The sequence below is a fragment of the Hydra vulgaris genome, chromosome 07, assembly GCF_038396675.1.
Source record: "Hydra vulgaris chromosome 07, alternate assembly HydraT2T_AEP".
NCBI classification, from domain to species: domain Eukaryota; kingdom Metazoa; phylum Cnidaria; class Hydrozoa; order Anthoathecata; family Hydridae; genus Hydra; species Hydra vulgaris.
In genome coordinates this window covers 35855850-35882084 of record NC_088926.1, presented here as the reverse complement: position 1 = coordinate 35882084, position 26235 = coordinate 35855850, and the positions used below count along the sequence as shown (strand labels likewise).

General features: G+C 29.4%; 5 protein-coding genes across 5 annotated transcripts; 2 read left to right on the top strand and 3 right to left on the bottom strand.

Moving 5' to 3' along the window:
* Positions 1–396: 396 nt before the first annotated feature.
* Positions 397–2166, bottom strand: LOC136082170 (uncharacterized). The gene is made up of 2 exons (XM_065800697.1): positions 2019–2166; positions 397–1770 (listed from the first exon to the last, which is right to left on the bottom strand). Exons 1-2 carry the CDS (start codon positions 2065–2067, stop codon positions 896–898), a joined length of 924 nt encoding a protein of 307 aa, XP_065656769.1. The 5' UTR covers positions 2068–2166; the 3' UTR covers positions 397–895.
* Positions 2167–4582: 2416 nt separating this feature from the next.
* LOC136082723 (zinc finger BED domain-containing protein 5-like) lies at positions 4583–8144 on the top strand. The gene is made up of 2 exons (XM_065802145.1): positions 4583–4655; positions 7657–8144. The coding sequence occupies exons 1-2, from the start codon at positions 4583–4585 to the stop codon at positions 8142–8144; spliced, it is 561 nt and encodes a 186-aa protein (XP_065658217.1).
* A 967-nt stretch (positions 8145–9111) lies between these two features.
* Positions 9112–13254, bottom strand: LOC136082722 (uncharacterized). The gene is made up of 5 exons (XM_065802144.1): positions 13242–13254; positions 10303–10681; positions 9855–10140; positions 9378–9703; positions 9112–9280 (listed from the first exon to the last, which is right to left on the bottom strand). The coding sequence occupies exons 1-5, from the start codon at positions 13252–13254 to the stop codon at positions 9112–9114; spliced, it is 1173 nt and encodes a 390-aa protein (XP_065658216.1).
* A 3846-nt stretch (positions 13255–17100) lies between these two features.
* Positions 17101–18123, top strand: LOC136082721 (uncharacterized). The gene has a single exon (XM_065802143.1). It carries the CDS (start codon positions 17101–17103, stop codon positions 18121–18123), a length of 1023 nt encoding a protein of 340 aa, XP_065658215.1.
* An 80-nt stretch (positions 18124–18203) lies between these two features.
* Positions 18204–19424, bottom strand: LOC136082439 (uncharacterized). The gene is made up of 2 exons (XM_065801761.1): positions 19357–19424; positions 18204–18986 (listed from the first exon to the last, which is right to left on the bottom strand). The coding sequence occupies exon 2, from the start codon at positions 18914–18916 to the stop codon at positions 18209–18211; it is 708 nt and encodes a 235-aa protein (XP_065657833.1). The 5' UTR covers positions 18917–18986; positions 19357–19424; the 3' UTR covers positions 18204–18208.
* Positions 19425–26235: the final 6811 nt, after the last annotated feature.

The window sequence follows — 26235 nt, the reverse complement described above, 5'->3', positions numbered from 1 at the left end:
TTTATTTAAAGTATTCAAAAAATTACACTATACACAGTGAGCCATAAAGACCGCCAGGTTCAACTTTTCCCCACCTCTAATTTTTTTTCATATTAAGACAAGTGCTGGTTAGATATGTTATTTTTTTGTATTGGACAAATCTAAAGTCGATCAGAAGTAACATAAAAACTAATTTTTTTACCTTATTTACCCCCCTTAAAGTGATAAAGTTATCTCCTTTATGATGATATTACCTCCTTTCAAAAAAAAAAAAAAATTTCTAAATTAATCTTTCATTATCCTCCTTAAAACAATTCTTACTTTTTCTTACTAATCTTAAATTGAAGTGATTTAAACTCCTTTTACACTATTATAGCAATAGTTAAAAGAAAAAAAATACAATAAATGCAACAAAAATAACACAACTAATTTTATATTACAATATTTACATTTTATCTAAGCAAATAGTTGCAACAGCAGATTTCAATCTTTTAGCATAATCTTTATGTTCAATCCTTCGCTTGTATTGAGACCAACTTGGTTTGAAGGCACTATGAACAGCTTCTCTAGTCTGTTCAGCATATGATCCCAAAGAACAACAATTAAACTTTACAAATGGAAGAATATGACAGACAACTATATGGACTTTCCAGGTAACCTTCAGCTCTGTATTTAAATGCATCTTTGCATACTGCTGTAGGTCACAAAATGATATTTTAAACTCTTCAATAACTGAAGAAGCATTGCTGCCTAATTTGTATCCAAAGGTGCACTCTTTAACCTTTTCAAACTTTCTGAGGCAATGAATTATAGGCAATAAATTAGTTTGAGATGCTAACACATCTCTCTCTAAAGTATCTACTTTTTCCAGAAGTTTATTGGAATTGTTCCCATCAAAGCCTATCCCATGATAACCTTAAAGTAAGATATAATGTTCTTTGAGCCAGTTTTTAAAAAGAGGCCAATGATCTAAAAGTAGTCTACCAAGTAATGTCACAATCCCCATAAGAAAATGTAACTCTAGAGGAGGGACTAAGTGATTAATTTCATCTTCAGCATTTTTGTCTAAATAAACGAGTCGAGGACTAATAACATTTTTAAAATCTTTCATCTCTAACCCCTTTGCCCCATTTTCAACAAATAAGTTGTGCCAATGATCAAAAGAACCTAACGTTCTTGGAGTACCACTTTCTAGGGGACTTTCGCCTTCACACCACAAGCAGGCATATTTACCTGAATGAGAAGACAAACCAAAAATGCTGTTAGCACATTTTAAGTCAAATGCAAGGTGATATGTAACATTATCCAGATTTAATCTACTCAAGATTTTCTGCAAATTTCCATTGTCTTCACAAACATCTTCAACAATAGCAAGAATAAAACACTTTTTAACTCCACTGTCAATGTAAATCTCAGTTTTATTAGTTTTATCAAAGACATTTACAATTACTTTAAGAAATCCTTGACCTCCATCAATTGATATACGTACCATACTGGAGAGAGGATCCATTCCTCTTTCGATTAAAATACTAAGAATAAATTCAGAAGTGTCATAGATAAATACTACATGTCTTGTTACAATTTCATCATTCCAAATAAAGTTCCCTAGTTCTATTTTATATTTAGATTCAATTTCTTCTTGTAATGATGTCATTGTACTAATTACATTTTTCTCCACAACAGTAGATGATCCCAGATTCTTACGGAGACTTGATATCAGTTTTTTTGTTTTATTTTTTGTCAATTCCAAAACAGAAGTTAATTCCATCACTGTTTGAAATGATAAACTTTCTAGAAGATTTATTGTTTTTAGTTCCAACAGTTAAAGTTAACGGATTTCCACCTTAAAGATAAAGTATAATTAATTATATGTATCTTTAAATTTACAATGCAAACATTTTGAAAAAGTTAGCAACCTATACAATTGCTTAGTTACAAAAGCCTCATATCTACTGAGTGTTTTATATGTGTATTTAAGTTTTATCTGAACATATAAACCCTTTTTAATTATTTAAAAATGAAAATAAAAACCTACACACCTGTAGATATTTTAAAGGACTGGCCTCTCTCAATGCCTTCTCGCTCCATTTTATTTTTTATTATGCCTGAAGCAACTTGCTCACATGATGTGGGATCAAGAGTTTCTGCCAAATTAATTAAATTCAAAACAGCTTGACTAGAACAACAGTTGTTATAACATCCTGAAGAATAAAATTTACTCTTAAATTAATATACGCCTAAAGGCTTTTTATTGAAGTTAATAAATGAATATTTGATAACTTTTAATTTACTTATCAAGTAACTTATTATTTTTTAACCTCTTGCAAGGAGAGTAAAGCAGCAGCTGCACATATTATTTTTCAGAGATTCAACATCTTTTGTATTAACATGAGATGATTGTATAATATCACTAAGCTCAGTACTACGTCTAATTCTTGGTCTGTCAACCTAAATCAAAATAACACTTAATAAAAAATCTATATTTTTATATGTATTAATCATTTAACTTAAATGATTTTAAAGTCATATACCTGAGTAACTTTACTTATCCAGTTTGAAAGATAAGTGTTTGATCCCTTTTCCAGCAAAAAGATGTTTCTTCTACAACTTGAACAAATTACATCCGGACAGACATTAAACTCTGCATTGTACTCAGGCCAAATAAATTCCTTGATTTTATTTGCTACAGATGGTTGTACTTTTACTAAAGATTTTGAATATTTACCTTTTTTTTCCAAACAGACTGCACAAACACACTGTTTTAAATCAGCTATCTTTACCGTATGTATATTTTTTTGCTTGAATCATATCAAAACTGTTAAAGAAAAAGAAGCCGAGAATGGCGGATTGCATTACTTTTAAGGCTAAATTTTTAGGTTTTTCAAATTTTTAATACTTAAAATACTAACTCTTCTGATCGACTTTAGATTTGTTCTGCACTTGGAAATGACTTACACAAACTGCATTTACTTTAAAAAAAAAAAAAAATTAGAGGTGGGGAAAAGTTGAACCTGACGGTCTTTATGGCTCACAGTGTATAGTTACCGTTTATAAAATTAAAAGCATTTTTGTTTTGTTATAGTAATTTTACAGTCTCTGTTTTTGTAAAGATAGTCTTACTCTTGGTCCACCTGTCGGAAATTCAATTACATTGGATGTTGTTTGAGACATTTTTTATTTTATTACTTGCAGAGCAGCATCTTCAATATTTCTTGATATTACACTTGTTAAATCCAATGCAAATATATCTGAAAAGTTTATTTGTGAAGTTGATGACGATGATATTAATAATGTTGTTGAACTTGATATTGGAGATGTCTGACAAGTTTTGTGATGTTTCTTTCGTTCTGACAGTTGTGTGACTTTAAACAATCTACCACAATTTTGCTTGCATACTTCTTGCAAATTTTCTATCGTTTTAAAGATATTGGTTTATGAAATTAACCCATCACTTGGAATTGAAAAGGAACATTTAGGGCATTTTGTTTTTAATATTAGTTTACCACTGAAAAGTGGTAATAGACATGGTGTGCAGGACAAATGAAGACAGTTTTTTATAATAATTGGTTTATGCATCATGTCGTTGCAAATAGTACACACGCAAAGATGTACATGAGGGTTTAAGATGCAGTTAATATCTTGCAGTTTAAGATTAAATTTTGTTTGAGGTAAAAGTTTAGATTCTAATAGATTATATGTTATTTATTTTGTGTCTAGTCCAAATTATTTAACTAATAACTAATACTTAAAGGTCTTCCACTTTTCTTTTTCTTTCTTTTTTTTTGTTCCTTTTTTGGCTTTAAAGCAAACAAATTCAGTTACATTGCAATTTTCAGGCCAAGATCATAATTTTAGTTCAGTGTTTAAACCTTTTTTAATATTTCTTAATATTGAAAAGCATCTATAACACATTTTTTGAGGATGCATATTTGGGTGGTCTTGATCAATTTGGATAAAAAACAAAATTCTACTCTAACAATATGTTTTGTTAAAAGAACACTATTGTTATCAAGACTTTCTCCACATATACTACATTATGTTTTTAGTTTTGTTTAATGAGACTCAGTCATTTTATATATATAAGATATAAGATTTGATGTACAATATAAGATTTGATGTACAAAATTTTAAACTTAAAAAGTAACCGGACGCATATTTTGAAACCCTATACAGGCTCAGAATAGGCAGAAATATGAGCAATCTGATTCGCTGATTTTGAAAGAGAGGCAAGTGCGCATTTGTTAAAAAATATAATTAAAATCAGAACAAGCAGGTTTTTGAAATAAATTTCAAAGTAATGATAAACTTGTATTGATAAAAGTTTATCAATACAAGTCTTGTGTTACTATCAACACAGGAAACTAATTTTATTTTAGTTCACTTCAGAGCATTTAAAAGGTATCAAAATACAAGAGAACTTTCACTCGTAAAAATCTCAAAATTTCAATAAGGTGATCAAAATGTCAATAAAGTGATCAAAATGTCAATAAGGTCAATCTTGGTGATGGGGATTTCATCTGTTGTTAATTTAAAGAAATGGAAAAAAAAACACTTGTTAAAGGAAATTCGAAAAGATCTATAAATGTGTTTCTCGTAAAATATAATGTCTTTGACTTTAAAGCATACTCAAACACAAAGTTTAAATGAAGTTGATTTGCAGTTGCACGAGACTACTGGTGAAAAACTTTATTTATAAATTGATTTATATGTTAATTATAAAAAGTTAACCATTAAAGTTTTTAAAAAAGAAAATTTGTACTGATTGCAAAACTAGCTTACATGTTTCATCTCAATATATAAACTCTAACGAGATTTTGTTTTCATGTTTTGTTTCAACCTTAGTTTGAGAAAACTGATATTTTTTTTATTACATAACTCTAATAAAACTTCGTCCTGAAACCATTAAACACTTTTCAAAGGTTTAGAAAAAGTTCGGCCGACTACATTAATTTATATATAAAAGATGACAATTGGATATTAATACTCTGTTTGAAATTTTTAACAAAAAAAGAAAAATTTATGTTTGTCTAGTGAACAATTTTTTGTACTGTTACATATAAACACTGACATTACAAGCAAGAAAAAGTATTGCAAGTTAAATAATTTGAAAGTAAGTCAAATAATTTGACCAAATAAAAGTGGATTGTGGCATCAAAAAAATGAAAATTATTGTGGCATTTGTTTTTATTGTAATAATTGAAAAAAAAATTGAACAAAATTAAGTGGTAAAAATTAAGTATTTTAATGGAAAAATAGTAGTCTAGAAAAGAAAAGGAGATTTTTAGAAAAAAGAAGTCAGTTGTAATGCTAGTGTTTTTGTTATTATAAAATGTTATTGTATAAACTCTTGAAATATTCAACTTGAAATATTCAATTTGCGAGTTTCTTTTTTCTACCTCTTTACCCTTGGTTCTCCATTAAGATGCGGTACAATGTTTTGTAATCTGTTAATTACCAGATAATCCTGCGTTTAAAGCTAAATTGTAGATGTGAAAAAATTTCTAAATACAAAAGAAGTGATATTTGTTTTTCTACGGAAGAGTTTTTTTGTACAGTTGCATATAAGCTTTGATATTACAAGCCAGCAAAGAGTATTGAATTTTTTTATATCATTATACAAGAGGTATTCACAGAAATTCAAAAAAAGCGCCTTGATTTTATTGGTTATACCAAAAATAACATAAAGAATAACAAAAATAACATAAATTTACAAAATTTCGTTCAAAAATACATTTTATAAAGTCTTTTTTATTTTTTTTATTTTCTTCGAGCTAACAGATTTTTTTTTTCTTCAGAAGTATTTAGTGTAAAATAAATTGATAGCATAATAAACATGAAATTTATCAAAATTTGTTGCTTTATTTAATATTATTTACCATCAGTTGCTGTTAGAGGGTACACATTTTTTACCAATTAAAGAATAAAACTACCAATTTTTTTTCAGGTTAATAGCTTTATATCAACAAACATGTTATATATGTATTAACTTTTGAAATTGAAATAAACAACAACATGTAGTTTCCTTGTTTCTACCTTTTACACCTAATTCTTCATAAAGGTGTGGTAAGTTAAGAGTTATTCCTTTTTAGTAATCAATGAACTATATCGAAACACACTTGTAGAAATCTAGTTATAGACTTTTTCTCATGGTTTATTATGTTACAAAATTTTGTAATCTTTTATTACTAAAATACCTAAGGTAATCCAAATCAGCTCTTGCTTACAATTGCTTTTACTTTGAGAGTGTTGCAAATTACCTGGGTTAGCTATAACAACCAGTTAGCAATATTCTCAAACCTAAAATGTTTAATTAATGTATATAATTTGTATATGAGAGTAATTAGTATAAAGTTCTGAAAAGAAATTAGGGAATTTTTAAAAATATTTTTCTAGCTAAATGATAGGATTAATTGGGAACTTAATGTGAAAGAAATCATACCAAGTTATCAATATTTTATGTATATTACAAGAAAAATTATAAAACTGTTACAAAAATCTATCGTATGAAAATCACAGCATAGTCAAGTTTCACTATCTGGTTAGTAGTTTGTTACAAAGGTTGTCTTTTTTAAGTCTTAGAGTTATAAAAACCATTAGGAAAATAAACTACTTCTTTTAAATCTTTATTTTTGAAAAAATATTATGAAAATCGCGGTTGAGTCGTGAAGTTTTGTAAAAGTATAAGTACTATGTTGTACAGATGTTGATAGAAAAATCATATACATAATCATATGTTGTACAGATGTTGATAGAAAAGTCATACTTTCTATGTAATTATTATTTGATTTTTTATGCAATTATTCAATTTCACTTTTATTATCTCGCAAGCTTTTTGACATTTGTTTTGATTATAATATACACGCAAAAGCCTCTATTTCAAAACCAGCTCATCAGATTGCGCATTATCTCCACCTATTCTGAGTCTGTAAAGAGTTTCAAAATATGCAAACCGGACTCTGATTTTTTTTTATCATAAAGTTAAATCCATCTTTTTTTTAAATATGTATAGCTTTAAGGCATAAAAATTCTAATTAACGCTTAATTATTATGTTTTACTAGTAAGGATGACCATGAAATAATTATTTTATGGTCATCCTGACCATGAAATAATTTCCGACTTTCCTGAGTTTTATCACATTAAAATTAATAAAGTTAAGTATTTCCTAGGCTACACATTTTATCAGTTTATAAATTTATATCTGGTATACGCATCTTCAAAGCAATGATATGACCTTTTTTATTAGGTTACGGTAAAAGACCATTACAAAAAAAATCAAAATTACGATATTATTCTTGTTTATAAAGTAACGCATGCGCATAATAAATGTCCGCAAATACTTAAAATTAAACCACCGTGTAAGAAGCGTACGCGTTTTTTACTTTTTTTTCATTATGGATTATGTAATATGTTTTTTAAAAGGTATTATTATAGTTTGTTGTTATCATATAAATAAAGATAATATTATAGTTTGTTGAAGTTATTTCTGTCTGTATTTGAAAGATCTCCCTAGTCTTTTTTTTTAGTTAGCATGCTTATTTTATTATATATATATTTTTTTTATTATTTAAATTTTAAGTATTGTGCATTTGAATCTAGAAAACAAATGGCTACGATAAAGAGAAGTAAGTATGCATAAGAGTATATTAAATTTGGATTTATTGCATTGGATGATAAAGGTATAGAAAGACCACAATGTGTTTTATGTCTAAAAGTTTTAGCTGCGGAATTAATGAAACCATCAAAGTTAAAAAATCATCTGCTGACAAGACATGCTGAACATGCTGGTAAAGATGTGTTATTTTTTGAAAGAAAGCGAAATGGTCTGAAACGACAGCGCCTTGATTCCAGTGAAACATTCAAGCAAGAATTTGCAGCTGCTACTGAAGCATCTTACTCTGTGTCTTATCTAATAGCCAAAAAAAAGGAACCCCATAACATTGGGGAAGATATAACTTTGCCAACTGCAAAAATCTTAGTCAAGCAAGTGATAGGTGATTCTGCAGCAAAAAAACTTAATCATGTGTCCTTGTCTAATGACACAGTTTATAGAAGAATTATTGAAATGGCAACAGATGTAAAAGAATGCGTTGTTGGAGAAATCAAACAAGCTGGTTTATTTAGCATGGCACTGGATGAATCAACTGATGTGCAGTCATGTGCATAGCTGTCGGTATATGTAAGATACAAGTGGAAAGAAGATATTAAAGAAGAACTCTTATTTTGAAAGCCACTGAAGCAACATTCAACTGGAGCTGAAGTTATGGCTCTGGTGGATTCTTTTTTTAAAGAAGAAGATCTAGAATGAAAATATGTGTATGGTATCTGTACAGATGTAGCTCCATCAATTATGGGTGTGCATGTTGGTTTTGTTGGACTTGGAAAAGAAAAAAAATCTGAAATTTTGATAAACCACTGTATAATTCATAGACAATTTTTAGCTTACAAAACATTGCCGGATACACTGCTAGAAACACTGAATGATATAATAAAGATTGTGAGTTATGTGAAGTCTAGTGCACTTAGTACAAGTACCTTGTAAAGAATTATGTAAAGATATGGATGCTGAATACCATAATCTTTTGTATCATACAGAAGTACCTTGGTTGCCAAAGGAAAATGCTCCTACTCGAGTATTGAAGTTAAAAAATGAAATAATTGCTTTTCTACAATTTAAAATTGATGCTGCGAAGGCTGAGAAAACACAAACTGCAAAGGAAATTAAAAGACAGAAACAGATGATTTTTAATTTCCTTTGAAATGAAATTGATAAATATCATGAGTGAATGCCAGTGCTATTGCCATTTGCATCAACTTACAGGTATGAATGTAGATTTTCCACAATGCTTATGTTAAAGACAAAATAAAAAAGTGTATTGAATATGATATGAGGCTAGCACTACCAAACCAAGAATCGAAAAACTGTGTGCTAAAAAGCAACAACAATCATCACACTAACCAAATGTATAAATAAAACAAATGATTTTTTTTTTAATTTAAAATTAGTACTTTTAATGTTTTTTTGGGAAAATATATTCAATTTTTCTAGGGGGGTCACTGTTTTCTGTTAAATCTCAAAGGGGATGCTGGACTAAAAAAGGTTGAAAGCCCCTGCTTTAACTACCGTAAATGTATTACGCAGATAATACAAGTACGTCGCAAACCATTAAAAAAAAGGGTTTTCGATGTGTTTTATTGCTTACAAACTTAATTATTATGCCTTCATAACTTAATTTATATGCAAACTTGTTCTCAATTGACAGCATTGCTGAAGAAGACAAACATTCATCAACCATTGTTGGCCTATTCAAATATACAAAGAAATATAGCTAAATGTATTTATTTATAATTAAGAAAGATTATTTAAACTGACCTATAAAAAGTTTTAATTAGTTTTAACTTGCTGAAGTTAAGTTCTGGACTTGCAGCAGTTACTGGTAAAGTAAGAATGATTCCTAACGCAATAACTAGATTAGGATAAGTTTCTTGCAGCTCTTCTTTGTAGATGTAGTTTAGGAAGTCTTGTTCAGATTTTAGGAGAGTGTTTTTTTCCTTCTTTATTATGATGACAAATCGTTTTAACTCTTTTTCCAAATCCTCAGAATCTATATAATTAGGCTTCATTTGCAAACTTTTGCAATATACAGACAGAGAACTTTCATTACAGGCTTTGATAAGACTCTCAGATTGGTAAAGAAAGTCATAAAGCTTTGTGACAATGCTGGTCTATTCAAAACGCTCTTTTACTGATGCAATTGACATATCAATTAATGGCAAAAAAATCTGCTTTATATTGATGTTCAAGCTGCCGAATGTGGTCAACACACTCGTATGAATAAATCTTTTCTTTTTTTCGGTAACGTACTATCGGAAAAACCTTTTCAATGCCCAATACTTCTGCAATTTCTGATGCCTTAATACGTGCGTCTGAAAATCCATTTTTGCGACACTCATTAAGAAACACATTTGTTGCCTTTAAGTCACTAGCTAATATGTCGAGAGAGATTGCAGAAGTCTGAAGAAGCTCACTTGATTTGTTGATTTGAAATAAAACGTCATACCAAATAATGATTGATAATGGCCATGTTCTAATATATTCCGTCAGCAATTGTACTTCTGTGGCTGTTGCCTTATCTCTCTTTTCTAAGACACGTTCTTCCAATCTTTCGAGTGTATCTAAGATTTCTTTTAAATAATAGCGAAGTGGTTTAACACAGTTTATTCTACTTTCCTATCTGGTGTCTGATTGTGGTTTGACAGAAATTGCCACGCACGATTTTAAAATTTCCCATCGAGGAGGAGACGATGAAAAGAGTGTATATAACCTTGAATGAACACCAAAAAAAGAAATTGCACTGATAGATGGCAGTGCACCATCAACAATAACAAAATTGAGTGAATAGTTTGTACAAGGAACATAGAAGGCCTTAGGACTCATTTCCAGAAACCTAGCTTGAACACCTTTTACTTTTACTTTCATATTAGCACCATCATCATAAGATTGACCTCGATAGTCTAAATTATTTAGATCCCAATTTTTTGCCTGATTTAAAAATGCATCAAAAAGCCCTTTTCTAGAGGTATCATTTACTGTGAGATATCCAAAGAAATTTTTGGAAATATTGATACCTACTCCAGGAGTACATGTTACTGATTGCAGAATAATGCTCATTTGTTCTTTGTGCGAAGCGTCTGGCGTACAACCTAAAATAATAGAATAGTAAATTGCCTTTTTTACCCAAGAAAGGTTTTGGGTTCAATCTCCTTTGCTAAAAGTCTAATTAACTCGTTCTGTTATTAATTGCTCAAATAATGCTCCTTGGTTTTTTTGTCCTGATTTCTTTGCATAAGCTCATTGAGAACGGTATTGTACTTAGCCAGTAATTCAAACACCTCAAAAAAGTTTCTATTGCTTTTTGAACCAATGACTGTGTCTAAACCACGAAATGCAAGATTTCTTGCAGAACGGAATAAAGTAATGTCCAGTATCCTTTCTAATACATCCCTCCAAATATACGCTCTTTATGAACTTTTGTTGTTGCTCGTTTATGGTTGCTTGATTTGTAATGCCTGCATTACCAAAATTGAGGGGGAAAAAAATAATTAACGAAAAAAAAGGTAACAAAGCAATAAATAAAACGAAATACCAGTTAAACTTTTTGTTAAGTCATCCGGTGTTCAAAGCATTTGAAATGTGCATTGCATGTTTCGTGTTTTTTAAGTTTTTTGATAAGCCTTCTTAAGTGTTCATTCCTTGTCGGAATGGTGAAGAAGTTATCCAATAAAGTTTGCAACAAAATCAAAACAATTGCTATTCAAAGAATATATGAACCATGTCCGTTCGAAGATTTCTTCATTCTTTATCTTGCAGTTATAGTGATTCAGTGAAAATCGTCTTCTTTCTAAATTGTATGGAAAATCAAATTCGATCTTTTTGAAACCACGTTTAACAATGTCACATCTCTGTGCGTCAGAAACATTATCAGGCCACTCAGAAGGATTATCAATGAGAAAAATAGGCGAAGTTGTTAGGCCATTTGATGAAGACTCACAAATAAACCTATCTGACTCTACTCTATTATTCAAATAATGTCAAACAAAATTGTTAGTAGTTTTTGTTTGTTTCAAAATACTTCCAGGTTAAACTGCTGGTTTCAAAAAAAGTGTTAGTTTAGAGTAATTTGTGATTTCTTCGCTGGCTGCAGCTTTTTCTCTTCTCTTAGTGGCACCACTTTTCATTTTTTTGATACCAATAATTACATCATGAAAAATTAACGAAAGATAATTATAAATTTTTGCAAACCTACTTTCATTGTTTGTTTGTTTTTTTTATACAAAAAACTAACAGAGCGTAATAATAAAAAAAAATCAATTCAAATATGCAAAATAAAAGTCCATATATGGTTATGGTTATGATTATGGTTGTCGTTATGGTTATGGACTTATAATTATATGGATTTTAAAAGTAACAAATGTAAAGCGTTACAGTTTTCCAATCCTTTACATTTGTTTCTTTAAAAACAATGCCTATGATTTGATTAATAATATACTTTTTATTTCATAGTACAAAAGCAAAAGTAATTTTTCATAGTAATAAAATAAATTGTTACCAAGATAAACTGTGAATTGCCGAAAATAAAAAACGATTTATAATTTATTTATCTAAATACAAATAATAATATATTCGCATATCATCATAAAATAAGCGACTTAAAAAAATATATTTCTTCTCACGATAAGCTGCTGTTCGATGGTTTTTCATTAACGTTTTCACAGATTTTTATAAAGCTTGCGTTTTATAAAATTCGGACCTCGGGAGTGTTAAACAATTTATTTATTTTTTTGCATTAAAAATATTATTACTTTGTTTACGCTTGCATAATTTAGGTAATACCACGATTAAAGTGCCAAGTTTTTTATTAATATAGCGGTAACAATATAAATTTAAATATTTTTATTATAAAAAATACAAAAGTACTTCTTTTTAACTTTTGAAAAGAGCCCCTAAAAATGCTGGCCTCCCCCCCCCCCCCCCGAATTGGGGTTTGTGGGGAGCGTATTTACAGCACTGGTTGAAGTAATTAATATTAGTTAGCGTAAAGCAGAAGTAATCAATATTAGTAAGTGTATAGTAGAAGTAATCAATATTAGTAAGTGTACAATTGAAGTAATCGATGTTAGTAAATGTACTCATGTCATGATTTTATTTACTAACTTTATTAACTAATGAACAACAAATTTCCACTTCTTCGTGAATTCGAAAACTTCTTAATGGTATAATTCGAAAAACCATGGATTTTGGGTGAAATTTAAAATAGTTGTCATTTTCAACTAATGATCCATCTCATCTTTTTATAATAAGGATGAACTTTTTAGTAGTAGGATCGAGCGTGGCTTGTAAATCAGATCTCATGAAAGATGCTTTAAATTTCCTAAAATTTTTTACTATTAGAAAGACAAACCTGCTAAAATTTGGTTAAAAAAAAAATGTGCTTTAATTTTTTTGAAAAGATCTTATCTAAAGTTTAACGAGCTGCTCAACCTATCCCAACAGGGTAATTTGAGCAACTGTGTTGGACAGGTTGAGGGTTTTGCTTATAAACAAATTATAACTCGACAAGACCATGCTAAATAACAAAAACATAACTATCTTATAGTTTAATGTCAAAGTAAATATTTAAATAGGCCTTCACAAAAGTGTTTTATATTTTGCACAATAACGACAGAAATTTAATGTAATTATTCTTAAAAATATATTACATACCTTCCTCTGTCATAATTAGAAGCTTAACTTTTTAAAACAATACTCGGATTATCAAATGTCGCGAATCTTTGAACTTTTTTATATGTTATAGTTTTTTATTATTCAATATTTTGTAATTACGTCACAACGAAACAAGATCATCAAATACTTGTTATATCCTCGAAAATTTTATGCTTATCTACTGCTAATTCCGTCGGTTATATAAGATAATACATAAGCTGTTGTCACGCTATTTAAATTATGATATTATTTGGTAAAGTTGCTTAAGATGAGACCCTCAAGATGAGATGCAGCTTTTTATTAAGAAAAGCGCGTATTTTTAAAGTTATTCTCCACAGAGCTTTATTTTGGTATTTCAAGAACGAAAGTTTTTTCAAAAAGTAGTTTTGCAAATTTCTATAGAGATAGGAAAGATTTATTACTGTTTTTTTAAGGTTGAGGTGATTACTTTTTACTTTAGTGTAGTCCTTAAAAATATAATTTATCTTATTTTGTGATTAACTTTTTTGTTATTTTGAGTTTTGTTAAAAAAAGCTCATCCTTTAAAACTTTCTTAAGATGAGACGATTTGGTGTGTTGAAAATAACGCAATTTTTGGTATAAAGATTTTTTTTCATGGTCAATTCATTTAAATTCTTCAAGAGGAAAGACTAAATTATGATAATCTGCAAAAATAAATATTAACATAATATTTCAGCTGCAAAAAACATTACCTTATGAACATGCTCAACTTATGCAATCTTTCCCTATGAGATTTAATTGATAAACTGAATTTTTAGAATTTATGGAAAGAAGATAATAGTAACCTGGTTGTTGATGTGTCTGGATAGCTCAGTTGGTTGGAGCGTCAAACAAATAGTTAAAACCCAGACCTTTGATACGAGTTCAAATCCAGTCACCGCCAACTCAGCGCTTCAATAGTACTTCGGTAGGCAAAAATGTTGGTCAATAACGAATGCTACTTTGGATTAGTCTTAATTACTATTTGTGGCTGTTCCTATGCTAACCCAACAATATCTTCGTATATAAAAACATTATATAGCAAAATATAGCATGAAATTCAAATAAATAAAAACAAAAAAATGATATCAGTTCGCCTTTTAGCAATTAATTTTTCAAATTTCACGCGTTGAGCATTATGGAATATCTAAGGCACAAACAAACCAAAATATAAATTTCAGCAAATTAAATAAAAGAAAATAAGTAAATAAAAGCAAAGTAAATAAAAACAACAATGATAAAGATAAGATTCATATAAATACCATAATAACAGCTTTAATCATAGTTTGCAACTAAAATTTAGCAGATGCAAGGACGTGAAAACGCTGTCTAAATGGAATTCAAAAATTGGACTTTTTAGAAATTTTCCAGAATTTCTCACTTGTCTGTTTAAATCGTTTTTTAAGGGACGACCTTCTTTTAATTACCCCAACCCAACAGAATAGTTAAATGGAAGTAATGAGTAACAATAGGTAATTCATATTCGTGATAATAATGAATATCATGACACGAGGTAATGTATATTCGTGATCATGATATTCATTATTATCACGAATATGAATTACCTATTGTTACTCTTTCTGTTTTTTTGAAAAATGATTTGAAAATACTCCAAAACACTCGCAAAATAAGACATAAAAAGCCTTTGTTGTTACAACATAGTAAACGATTGCTGAGTAAGTTTTCTTTGGAACCAAAAGCAGAGTTTAGTTGCAAATAGGTTATGCCATTCTGATAGATTGATAAAGTTTTATACTGACTGCGCAAAAAAAGTATTTCTGTTTTTAGTTACTAAAGAACTTATGTTTTTATCAGGATTTATGGATTTATGTTTTTTTAGGATTTATGCTTTTAGTTACTAAAGGAAAGGTGAATTGGTGCTATCATAGATCTTGGTCGCGAAGCTTAAGCAATGCATTGTCCTAAACTAGTTTGTCGAAGCTTAACTGAAATTAAATGGCTTAGAAATAGCTGTAAACTCTTTGGAACCCATTTGAGTCCATATTTAATATCACCCATAGTGACGGATATACAGATTTATCGACATTTATTTCGCTGATTTCGCTTTTAAATATACTTGCAGCGGCAGAAATAATATCATTTTTAGTGTGACCTTTCTTTTTTCGAAATTTCGATATAACAAAAAAAGCCATATCTCTGAAACAAACTAAATTAGATTGACCAGAGAGTTCTCCAAACAAAATATGATCAGGATAATGCTCAAGTAATTTTCGTTTTAAAGATTTCGTCGAATAACACGGATAAACATTACTAAGTTCTTTCATTTTAATGTGCACATCTGAAAGAGTAAAAAGTTCGCAGTAAGTTTCTTCTTCTAACCAGAAACAGAGTTTCTTAAAATTTTCAAACATAATGAGATCTAATGGGCGTCCACGTTGGTTGTTGCTTTTAGTTTTAAGCCTGAAGTTGTTCATACACGAAATGTGATAAATAGCTTCTTCCGCTACAAGATCATAACAAGACATCAAACGAGAATGTACAGCATTTCCCCAATCATCCTCTCGATTCAATGAACGTTCAATCATTTTTTTAATTAATGGTATGGTCTCAACTTTAGAAATCAGGGAATGTTTGTGATCTACCTTTTTAGTACAAAGAAAACATTTTGATTTCCAATCAAATACCTCTTCAAATGAGGATCGTAGTTTCTTTCTTGGAACAGATAATGATTGATCTTTACGACTATCCACAAATTTTTTTCTACAGCTATGATGGACTAGTACTGTTGTACTATTATGCGTGTTCTGTCGGAACTGGTCTCTAAGAAAACTAAAAATATGCAAAAATCTTTCTCAAATTATAGCTACGTTACAATTGAGTTTAGAATTAAAACTTAACCTAAATTTACGTTTTTTGAGTAATAAAATTGAAAAAAACAAAAAAACCAACATTGTTAATGTCAACTTTACTTGACCTCCCCCTCCCCAGTGCCACAATTGTCAAAAAGGTTCAGACCCACTTCCTCCCTATTTTGTTGACGTAAATAAAGGGCAGCCCCTAATTTGAAATGATTCGGAAAATTAATGAACTATTAATTTAACTTAATTAATTATTGAATTTAACAAACTGCGCGAAAAATCTTTTTTTTAAGATTGTATATTTAAACAAATTTTAACCTGCATAGTTCATTCATACTCCGTTCTTCGCTTAATCGAATCAATGTTTTGAGACCTTTTCCATATACTTTGACATAACTTTCTTTGTCAAACCCAAGCTTGCACAATACACCAACAGCATTCTTTTTTTTTTTCAAATGTAAAAACTTTTACTACACGTAACGTTTAACTTGTAAGTTTTACTTTTCCATATAATAGTTTCCATATAATAGTTTCAATATATACGCAACCTTTTTTCGGAGTTAAACTAAATTGTTTCATTCATACAAAATGTTTCATTGAAAACTTTTGTTATGAAAACAAAAGAAATGATTAAGTTTTTCGCAGTAAAAATTTTCTTTTGAAAACAAAAAATCGAATGAAGTTTTGTGCGGCATTCGCTTTTAACACTTTTACACTTTTCAAACGTAAATAATACCCAGTTCACACTAAATTCTGTTTTAAATAAACATGTTTTAATGTAAACATAGTTTTATAATAAACATGTTTTCAGTTTTCTTGCGTTCAGATTGAACGTTCTTTAGTATTTATATTAACGTTCGAAAATAGCGCTCTCAAAGAAAAACTTGATCTCGAAGTTACGAGTATTATTGTACATATCAAGGAAAAAAAGAAGACTGCAATTGCAGCACATACTGATAAACTGTATTACTGCTTATAATTTTGCGGTTTACAGAAAAATTTGGACTAAACCTCGCAGTCAAAGCTTTTGGTACGAAACAATGGTAAACTGTTGGAACGAAGATGATTGGATAAAAAACATAAGAATGTCTAAAGCAGCCTTTAATTATCTGTGCAAGGAAGTTTCACCTTTTATGCCTATACAAGGCACTAACTTTCGTAAATCTTTGCCTTTAGAAATGAAGTTAGCTGTGACACTTTATTTTTTAAGTGGATCTGCAGATTACCGAACAATAGCCAATTTATTTGGCTTAGGAAAATCAACTGTTTGTACAATAGTTCACAGAATTTGTAAACATTTTGTTGATAACTTAATGAAGAAATACATTTCCTTACCCTCAAGGGAAGAAACAATGGAGATTATAGTAAGTTTTGAAAAATTATATGGTTTTCCACAAGTAGTTGGAGCAGTTGATGGATGTCACATAAGAATAAAGGCTCCTCATAAAAATTCAGAGGACTATATAAACAGAAAAGAATATCACTCCATTATTTTACAGGGATTGGTAGACAGCAAGTATTTATTTAGAGATATTTTTGTAGGGTGGACTGGCAAATCACACGATTCAAGGGTTTTTAAAAATTCTCCCTTATATAAAGAGTGTCTGGCTAGAACCTTTTTACCTACAAACTTATCTAAAATAATTGATAATATTGAAATTGGTCCTCTTATCCTTGGTGATTCAGCATATCCCCTTAAAAATTGCCTTATGAAACCTTACTCAGATCGTGGAAATCTTAGTATAGAAGAAGCAAAGTTTAACGTTTCTCTTAGTAAATGTCGTGTGGTGGTGGAGAATGGATTTGGAAGATTAAAAGGTCGATTTCAATGTCTTTTAAAGAGATTAGATACAACAGTTGAACACACAGTCAATATTGTTACAACATGTTGTATACTACATAACTTCTGTACTTTGACAAAGCAAAAGTATTTAAATGAATGGATTGAACAAACAGAAATTGACTTAGTAAACCCTATATTAAACCACAGTTGCATTGAACTTGACAATAAAGCTGAGTTTATTAGAAATTCCATAAAAAAACATTATTTTACAACTGTTTAGTTGTAAATGATTTTTTTCAAACAATGTTGTAAAAGGCATGGTTTATTTTATTTTGAGAAAAAAATAACAAAACAAAGAAATTGCTTCACATTTTTTTAATCATAATTAAAAACTCTATCTCAGTCCCACTTTTAAGACGTTTAACATCCTTATCATTTCGGATAAGTACATTTGGTAACTTGGTAATCAATAAAGATGCATTATCTTGAACTGAAAATTCCTCTTTTATTGTGCAAGTAAGTTTTTCTAGTGTCAAATCTGCCAATGAAAGTTCTATTTCAATAAAATATAAATCTTCAACTTGACGAACTTTTAATATAACACATGATTCTTCTTGTTTGTGGTTTTCTAAAATACTTTCTAAAATTTTATGATCAATATCAGCCTGAGAGGTCATAAATTTATTAACAGTGGCATTTAATTGTTCAAACATTACCTCACTTCTTGATTTTTTCTTTTTGGATTTTTTAAAGTAAAAACTATTATCTTTTTTTACCAACTCTTCAGATTTAGAACTTGACGGAGTAGTTTCAATGTCTATATGTTCACAGTTTACTAACTCATTAACACAATTATTAAAATTATTCACTTCTGCAGTTTTTTCAATAATAACATTCATGCCTGAGGAACTTTTCAAAAAAGTTGGTAATGTGGTTGGTTTGTCACTAAGAACCTTATCAATTTCATCAAAGCAGGATGGTTTTTTGGAAGGACCAGTCCCACTTGTATTTCGTTTATTATCAATATAATTGCGATATGCACTTGTCAATGTGTGAATTCTTGTTTTACACATCTCTTTATCTCTGTCTTCATATCCAGAAGCTTGCAAGAATAGCAAAATTTCCTCCCAAATTTTTCCTTTTCTAAAATCCAAAAAATATGAAGTTATATATATATATATATATATATATATATATATATATATATATATATATATATATATATATATATATATATATATATATATATATATATATATATATATATATATATATATATATATATATATATATATATATATATTGTGCTAACTATCAAAGAGAAATAAATATCTTGTTGTAAAAAGTACAATTTATAAACATTCATTTCCTTGTTTATTCAATATTAATGTAATTCGTAATCACTTCTTGTCTATTTGTGATTTATTTAAACTATTTAGTAACGAGTGGTTTGATTTTATTTAACAAGTTATTTCAATTTGATCCAACTTAACTGAAAAAAACAAAACAAAACCTTGTGCATGACTTCAACTTTTCTTGGATATTATCTTCTGACCATTTACTAATTAGTATTTTTGTTTCCTCATCATAATGTCTAGCTCTCTTTCTAGATTTAACTTTTTCTTCAGCAACAGCTTTTTCCTCCGCCATTTAAAAACAGTTCAGGGTAATAAAACGCAATTAAAACAACCTCGCGACGTTGTTTTATTAAAACAACTTTTAACGTTGCGTGTTTTAATTAAAACCAATTTTAAATTTGATGAGAATAGTAAAATGTAAAACGCGTTTAAAATACGACAATTAAAACGTGTTTTATCGTCAGTATGAACGGGGTATAACTTAAAAAATAATTGTTTTCAAGTCACAGTTTTTATATAAATATTGATCATAATAAAATTCTCGATTTAACGATATATAATTAATGATATTTTGGTGTTGTTAAAATTAGCCTATTTTTTGCCCCAAATTGCCCCAAAAGGGATGTTCCCGTTGCGCAATCAACGGGGCTTTTTTTTACGCTCATCCAGAGACTGTCTACTTCCTCTGTGCAAAGTTTCAGTTTATGCTATTTTTGTCCGGGTCAACTCGCAATTCTCTCCTACTAAATGCAAGACTGTCTCAATTAGCAAATCAACAAATAACAAACACCTTAGCTGTCATTCTAAATAATGTTAATTATCTTGTTGGGAAATTTATTCAACATAAAATAATGAAAATCAACACTAAAAAATACTTTTGGTGTACAGGTGAAGTTCTTGAGTAAACAAGTCAACTCCTAACTTAAAAAAAACTTTGTTTGATGTGGTCTATGAGACTGAGGAAAATCTAGTATGGACTTTTCCATGGCTTGTTGACCTTGAAAAAGGAAAGGTTATAGTTTTGCAAAAAGCCTATTAATATTATTATAGCAGAAATATATTATAAATTATAACATATTATTATAAATTAGTCGTATATATTAATCTATAATATTTATATCTATATCGTTTATAGTTATTATATTATAAATAATAACATATTATTATAAATTAGTCGTATATATTAGTCTATATTATTTATATTATTTAAATATATATAATATATATATATAATATATATAATATATATAATATATATATATATATATATATATATATATATATATAAATTTAAAATATTTTTGTTTTGCGATGGTTATAATCAAATGCGATTGGTCTAAACACAAATTTTAGCAACTGTGTAGCGTTATTTAATCTGCAACGAGAAAATGGCAGTTTATGGTTAATCTTTTTGTAAAGTGCAACATATTTATCTAACAAAAAGTTATAAATCATCCCTCGAAAATGTTGTGTTCCATGCTGTAATAGTGGTTATGCGTCATCAACTAAAAAGATGTCCGCTTATCGATTTTCTTGTGATGAATACGAAAAAGAAAAGTGGATAAAAGCTATCCAAAGAAAAAATCTGATTGTAAATAAATACATAGTAGTGTGCCGCCTTCATTGGCCTGTAGATTGAAAATCTTTTATATTTTATCATCAAAAAAAACGTCCTACAGAACCACCAACTGTCTTTTCCAACATACCAGCTAGCTGTTTTAGTTTACCTTATTTCTAAACCCAGAGCAACAAAATTGTCATCGTCAAGTATAAGAAATACAACATCAGATGAACTAGATAGCTTTAGAGAACATGATTTTTTTCGATTTGTTAGCATAAAAGAGAGACTCTTGCATAATAATGATCTTATTGTATACAACATAAATGACAATAATGATAATATTTACATTCAGTCAAAAGAATTTGTATGTGGTATTCCAAAGTTTTTAGTTATCATTAATAGGGATTTACCATTAACTTCATTTCATCTTGAGTCATCTTGCAGTATTCCCATTTTAATGTCAACATCATCATGTTGTAAGTATTGGTCAGTTTTTGATGAAATTATACGTTACTTGAAAAATAAAGATGTTTGCCATTAAAAAATGTGTTACTCGAACATATGGACTCTATGTCTCAAAAGAAATTTAGTGAGTTTACTTACTCTCCTGATATAATTACTCGAGCATTTGAATATATTGCTATATCTAGGTCTCTGTACAGGCAAATTTTTAATGATCATAAATTACCCAGTTACCCAGTATTAGAACTTTGATAAGAATCACTTAATAAGTCGGATCACAAGAAATTTCTGAAAAATGTTATGATGAGTATTAAAAATACACAACGTAAATGTATATTGCTAGTTGATGAAGTTTATATTAAATCCACATTAACTTATCATGGTGGTGTATTATTTGAAAATTCTGCTGATCAACCCAATGTTGTTGCCAAAACAATGTTGGCTATAATGGTAAAATATTTATTTGGTAGACCAGAGTTTTTAGTAAAAATGATTCCAATTAGTCACTTAGACTCTGATTTTCTTTTTAAACAACGCAAACCAATTATTGAAACAATTAACAATCAACCCAATGCAAAACTGTTGTCAATTATTACTGATGAAAATAGAGTAAATCAAAAGTCGTTTAAAATGATGATTAAAATTGAAAAAAAACCTTGGTGCGGAGATAATGGAAACACATTTTTGAAAAAAGCGGAGATTAGTTTTTGAGTTTAAAGGTAACAAACATGTAGCAAAATGGAGTGATTTAGTAAATCTTTATGAGTTGGAATCTGCTAATTAAATGAAATTTCCATCTCTCCAAGACCAATAGAGCAACAGAAGGTTGACACTTGTTTACGAGTTTTCTGTGATGAAACGGTTGCTGCACTTAAGAATCATCCATTCATTAAAAAAGATGAAGTAATTGGCACCATCAAATTTATTTCTATATTTGTGAAGTTTTGGAAAATTTGTAATGTGAAAGGTGTTGGAGCCAGATATTCGTTATAAAGATGAGTTCCGTGCAGTTATAAGATCACACACAGGCAAAAGTCTGCTATTCTTATTAGATGTGGCAGATATGGTTGAAAAAATGAAAAAATCAGGCGCAAAACGTATTAAGCAGCTTACAAAAGATACCTCTGAATGTATTTCTCATGTGTGTAGGGGGTTAGTCAATATTGTAAGATATCTTTTAGATTGTGGAAATGATTATGTTATCCTGGGGTGGTTCACAATTGATCCATTAGAAAAAACTTTTAGCAAACTTTGCCAGGGTTCTGGGGGAACCTATTTTATTACTGCTCAATCTGTCATAGAAATAGTTAGAATCCAACATGCAAAACTTTCTTTACAGTTAGAAATGGATAGTTTTGATAATTGTACCAATGGTAATTCCTGTAAAAACTGTTTTAGAAGTTTAAACGAGCAGGAGTGCAAAATTTTTGATAACTTGCCAGAACCCGAGGATAAAGTTCAAGCAGAATCATTACTTTCAATTATATATATTGCTGGTTATGTTCAAAGAAAAAATGGCTATGATTATACTGATACACAATTTTATTATAAAAAATGTGGTGCCTACATTGATAACTTGAATAAAGGAGGTCTTGTTATTCCCTTTGACAATATTGTTCAATGGTGCATATTTTTTTTGGTTTTGTTTGAGCAGTTATCAGATGCTAATAAGTGGATGCTTGTTCGCATCCACTTTACTTATTAGCGCTTCGCTCGGCCTCCAGTCAATAAAAATTTCTGCGCGATGTCAAGGCCTGTATTTCTAGAAAGCCATGTTTTAAACTGAAAGTTGTTTTATTTGTATATTGTTTAATGATAACAGATAGATTATTGCCTAAAGTCGTTGCGTAAAATTTTTACGCAGTTATGATGGTTAAAAATAATGTTAAAAAAAACTAAAATAAAAAAACGCATTTTTTTGTCTAAAAAAATGTCAAATTAGGTAGTACAAAAATGCAAATTTCTTGACAACCAGAAAATTTCTTGAAAACCAGAAGTGCTACAAAATTGGTTAAACCCATTTTTAAACAAGATTAACATTTTGAATGTAATAAAATTAAAATTAACATTTTAGCTTAATTATATTACGAGATCATAAAATGGACTGGGGCCGTATGCTCATCTCTCCGTTAAGCTTAACGGAGCTTTTGTCTGAAATTTCATAACAATATTTCTAAGTAAAGAAATGACGAAAATTTATATAAATTTGTTAAAATAAAACTTACACCAAAATAAAACATTTATGTTTAAAAAATTATCATTTTAAATTTTTTATTAATGTAATTTAAAAGAAATTTTTGACTAACACTCCGTTAAGCTTAACGGAGAGATGAGAATTCGGCCCCTGAAGTGCCTAATTAAAGTGTAAATATATATCATGCGTTTTTTTATAAAAGCTGCTCTTTAAAAGTTATATAGATATTAAAATTCAATTTATTTAAAAAACTAGTACAAAAAGTAGATATAATTAGCTGGATAGACTAAATAACGGTTTCCTTAACTATCAATGTTATTACTTATAAAGATAAATTTCATTTGGATCTCAAATTCCAGTTTACAACTATGTCTAAATTACAGTTAAATAGTAGTTTTTAGCAGAATAGACATAAAAATCACTGTTTTTTAATGAAATACATATCTATTTAATATAAATAAATATATACTTACGACATTCGTCATCAGAAGGAATATGTTGTAAACTGGAATCCTAGATATACACATTATGAACCCATGAATTTTTAGATCATAAGATGCATCATGGATCGAGTCTATTCACGAGTTTGATAGTAGGTTACTTTATCGGTAAAAAGATGGTTCAGAAACCATTTTGAGTTTTTCAATACGTTATTCGGAGAAAATTTATTTACTTGGCGCGTAAAAATAAAATAAACTGTTTTCGTTACATCCGTATCCGAAAATCTCGTAAACCGTAGCAGGTGGGAGAAAATCAAGGAAAAAAAAATCGCCGTGTAGAGGTCACAAAAAATACGGTGGTGCATTAAAATTTAATGACTAAACATTTAATGAAAACTCAATTAAAATATTAACTTAATTTTTCGTAAATATAATGTTATAAAGTATCATTTAGTTTTGATTTTTTTAAATGTGAAAAATTAAAAACTGAAAAAAAAAAAAAAACTGCATACACTCACAAAAACTGCTAATAGCTCTTTCGGCACAATAGTTAGTTACCTCCTATTGTAATATAGTCTCTTACAATTCGATAATCTTGGGTAAAATTCCAGTTTTGTAGATTTATCTGGAGCCATTTTGGATCTTAAAGTCCTAACAAATAAAAACAAACCCAAGACTGTTACCCAATTAAAAAAGATCTTTATCTTTGGGTAGAAAATGATTTTTGCGGTTATTTTTTTGTGGTCTTATTGCACATTAGCTTTATGCACATTAGTCGAAGCTTCATGCACATTAGCTGAATTTCATCCTGAATTGTTAAAGTGCGTTTTTTTCCCGGCTTTTTTTATTTTCACTTCTAATTTTAAAAGATTGTGAAAGTGTTCCCTTGCAATAACATAGGTTTTCATTCATTTGGAATTGGAGTAGATATTGATAAATCTTTTGGAACAAAATGTCTTGTTGATCACCTTTGCAAATTTGGATTTTCAGTTTCCTCCGATGAAGTTAAGTTGTTCAAGTTATCTGCTGCAGTTAGTAGAGTAAATGCCGCGCAAGAACAAGAGCCGAACTTCTTACATTGGGTCGCTGATAATGTAGATCACAACATTCGAACATTGACCGGAAAAGGAACGTTTCACGGAATGGGTTTAATATCAATATGTTTGTCTTCTAAATGCAATTATGAAAGCATAACATGTGTGAAACACAAGTCTATTAAAAATTTATCTGATATGTCTTTAAAAATAACGCCTTATCAAGGATCAAGCTACCAGGGTTTATTAAATGTAAGTTTTAAACCAATAAAAGATATTGTATCTGAAGTATTCCGTACGCCCGAAATGAATCTTGATCTTATTTGGCATGTGGCATGGTTTTTAAGTTCAAGAAATAATCCTCGTCCAAACTGGTCAGGTTATATGATGCATACTACATCACAATCAAAAACAGTTTATGAAAAAGCATCCATAAAATTTTTACCTATTATTGACTTAAATTCTTCAGATTAAACATGCATATATTCTACACTATTGTTCATTATTGATGAAGCCAATAAATATAAAATAGTTACTTCCTGCATTACGCTTGATCAGCCATTATGGCAGAAAGCGTTTGGTGTTATAAAAGATCAGAACCTCAATATAGTATGTCGACTCGGAGGGTTTTACACAATGATGAGTTTTCTCGGAAGAATTGGAAAACTAATGGCAGGGATTGGCCTGGAAGAAGTTTTAGAACAAGTTTACTCTGAAGATACAGTAAAACATATGCTTAAAGGAAAAGCTATTGCAAGAGCTTTAAGAGGTCACATGTTGGTCCAGAGTGCATTGATGAGTCATATTATAGATATTTTAGTTGACGAATCAAAACTAGATATATCCGGACGTGAATGCACTTATAAAACCGCAATGCAAAATGGTATGAATGAGGAAGAGCTAATCAGACTTGGTAATACAGATGCTTTCAAAAATATTGAATGTGCCATATTAACTTATACGGAAAAGAAAACATATGAATCACGCACTGCAAAATTTTGGATCTTGTACATATACTATATTAGTATCATAAAGGAATTTTTAGTTGCAGAGAGAACCTGTAACTGGTACTTGCATCTTCAAACAATCTCAAAAATGCTAAACTTATTTGCCGCATCAGGGCATTCAAACTATGCCAAGTGCTCTAGGTTATATTTGCAAGAAATGCAATACCTTTCAGAAACGAATCCATGGTTACATCAACAATTCTTAGATGGTCGTCACGCAGAGCGCCGATCTGAAAGGTATTGGGCTGGCCTATCTTCTAATCTTGTAACAGAGCAGACCCTGATGCGGTCTTTAAAATGCAATGGTGGTTTAACTAGAGGTAGAGGATTTGATGA

Bases quoted from the DNA above. Each gene is read 5' to 3' on its own strand.
- LOC136082721 (XM_065802143.1), top strand. From the start codon at position 17,101: ATGGTAAACTGTTGGAACGAAGATGATTGGATAAAAAACATAAGAATG.
- LOC136082722 (XM_065802144.1), bottom strand. The intron at 10,141-10,302 runs GTTATATACACT...TACACTCGAAAG, and splicing joins TTTTTTGGTGTTCATTCAAG to ATTGGAAGAACGTGTCTTAG. The intron at 9,281-9,377 runs GTTAAAACTAAT...ATATTTGAATAG, and splicing joins CCAGAACTTAACTTCAGCAA to GCCAACAATGGTTGATGAAT.
- LOC136082170 (XM_065800697.1), bottom strand. From the start codon at position 2,067: ATGGAGCGAGAAGGCATTGAGAGAGGCCAGTCCTTTAAAATATCTACA. The intron at 1,771-2,018 runs GTGTGTAGGTTT...TAAATCTTCTAG, and splicing joins GTCCTTTAAAATATCTACAG to AAAGTTTATCATTTCAAACA.
- LOC136082723 (XM_065802145.1), top strand. From the start codon at position 4,583: ATGTCTTTGACTTTAAAGCATACTCAAACACAAAGTTTAAATGAAGTT. The intron at 4,656-7,656 runs GTGAAAAACTTT...TGGATGATAAAG, and splicing joins GCAGTTGCACGAGACTACTG to GTATAGAAAGACCACAATGT.
- LOC136082439 (XM_065801761.1), bottom strand. From the start codon at position 18,916: ATGTGTAAAACAAGAATTCACACATTGACAAGTGCATATCGCAATTAT.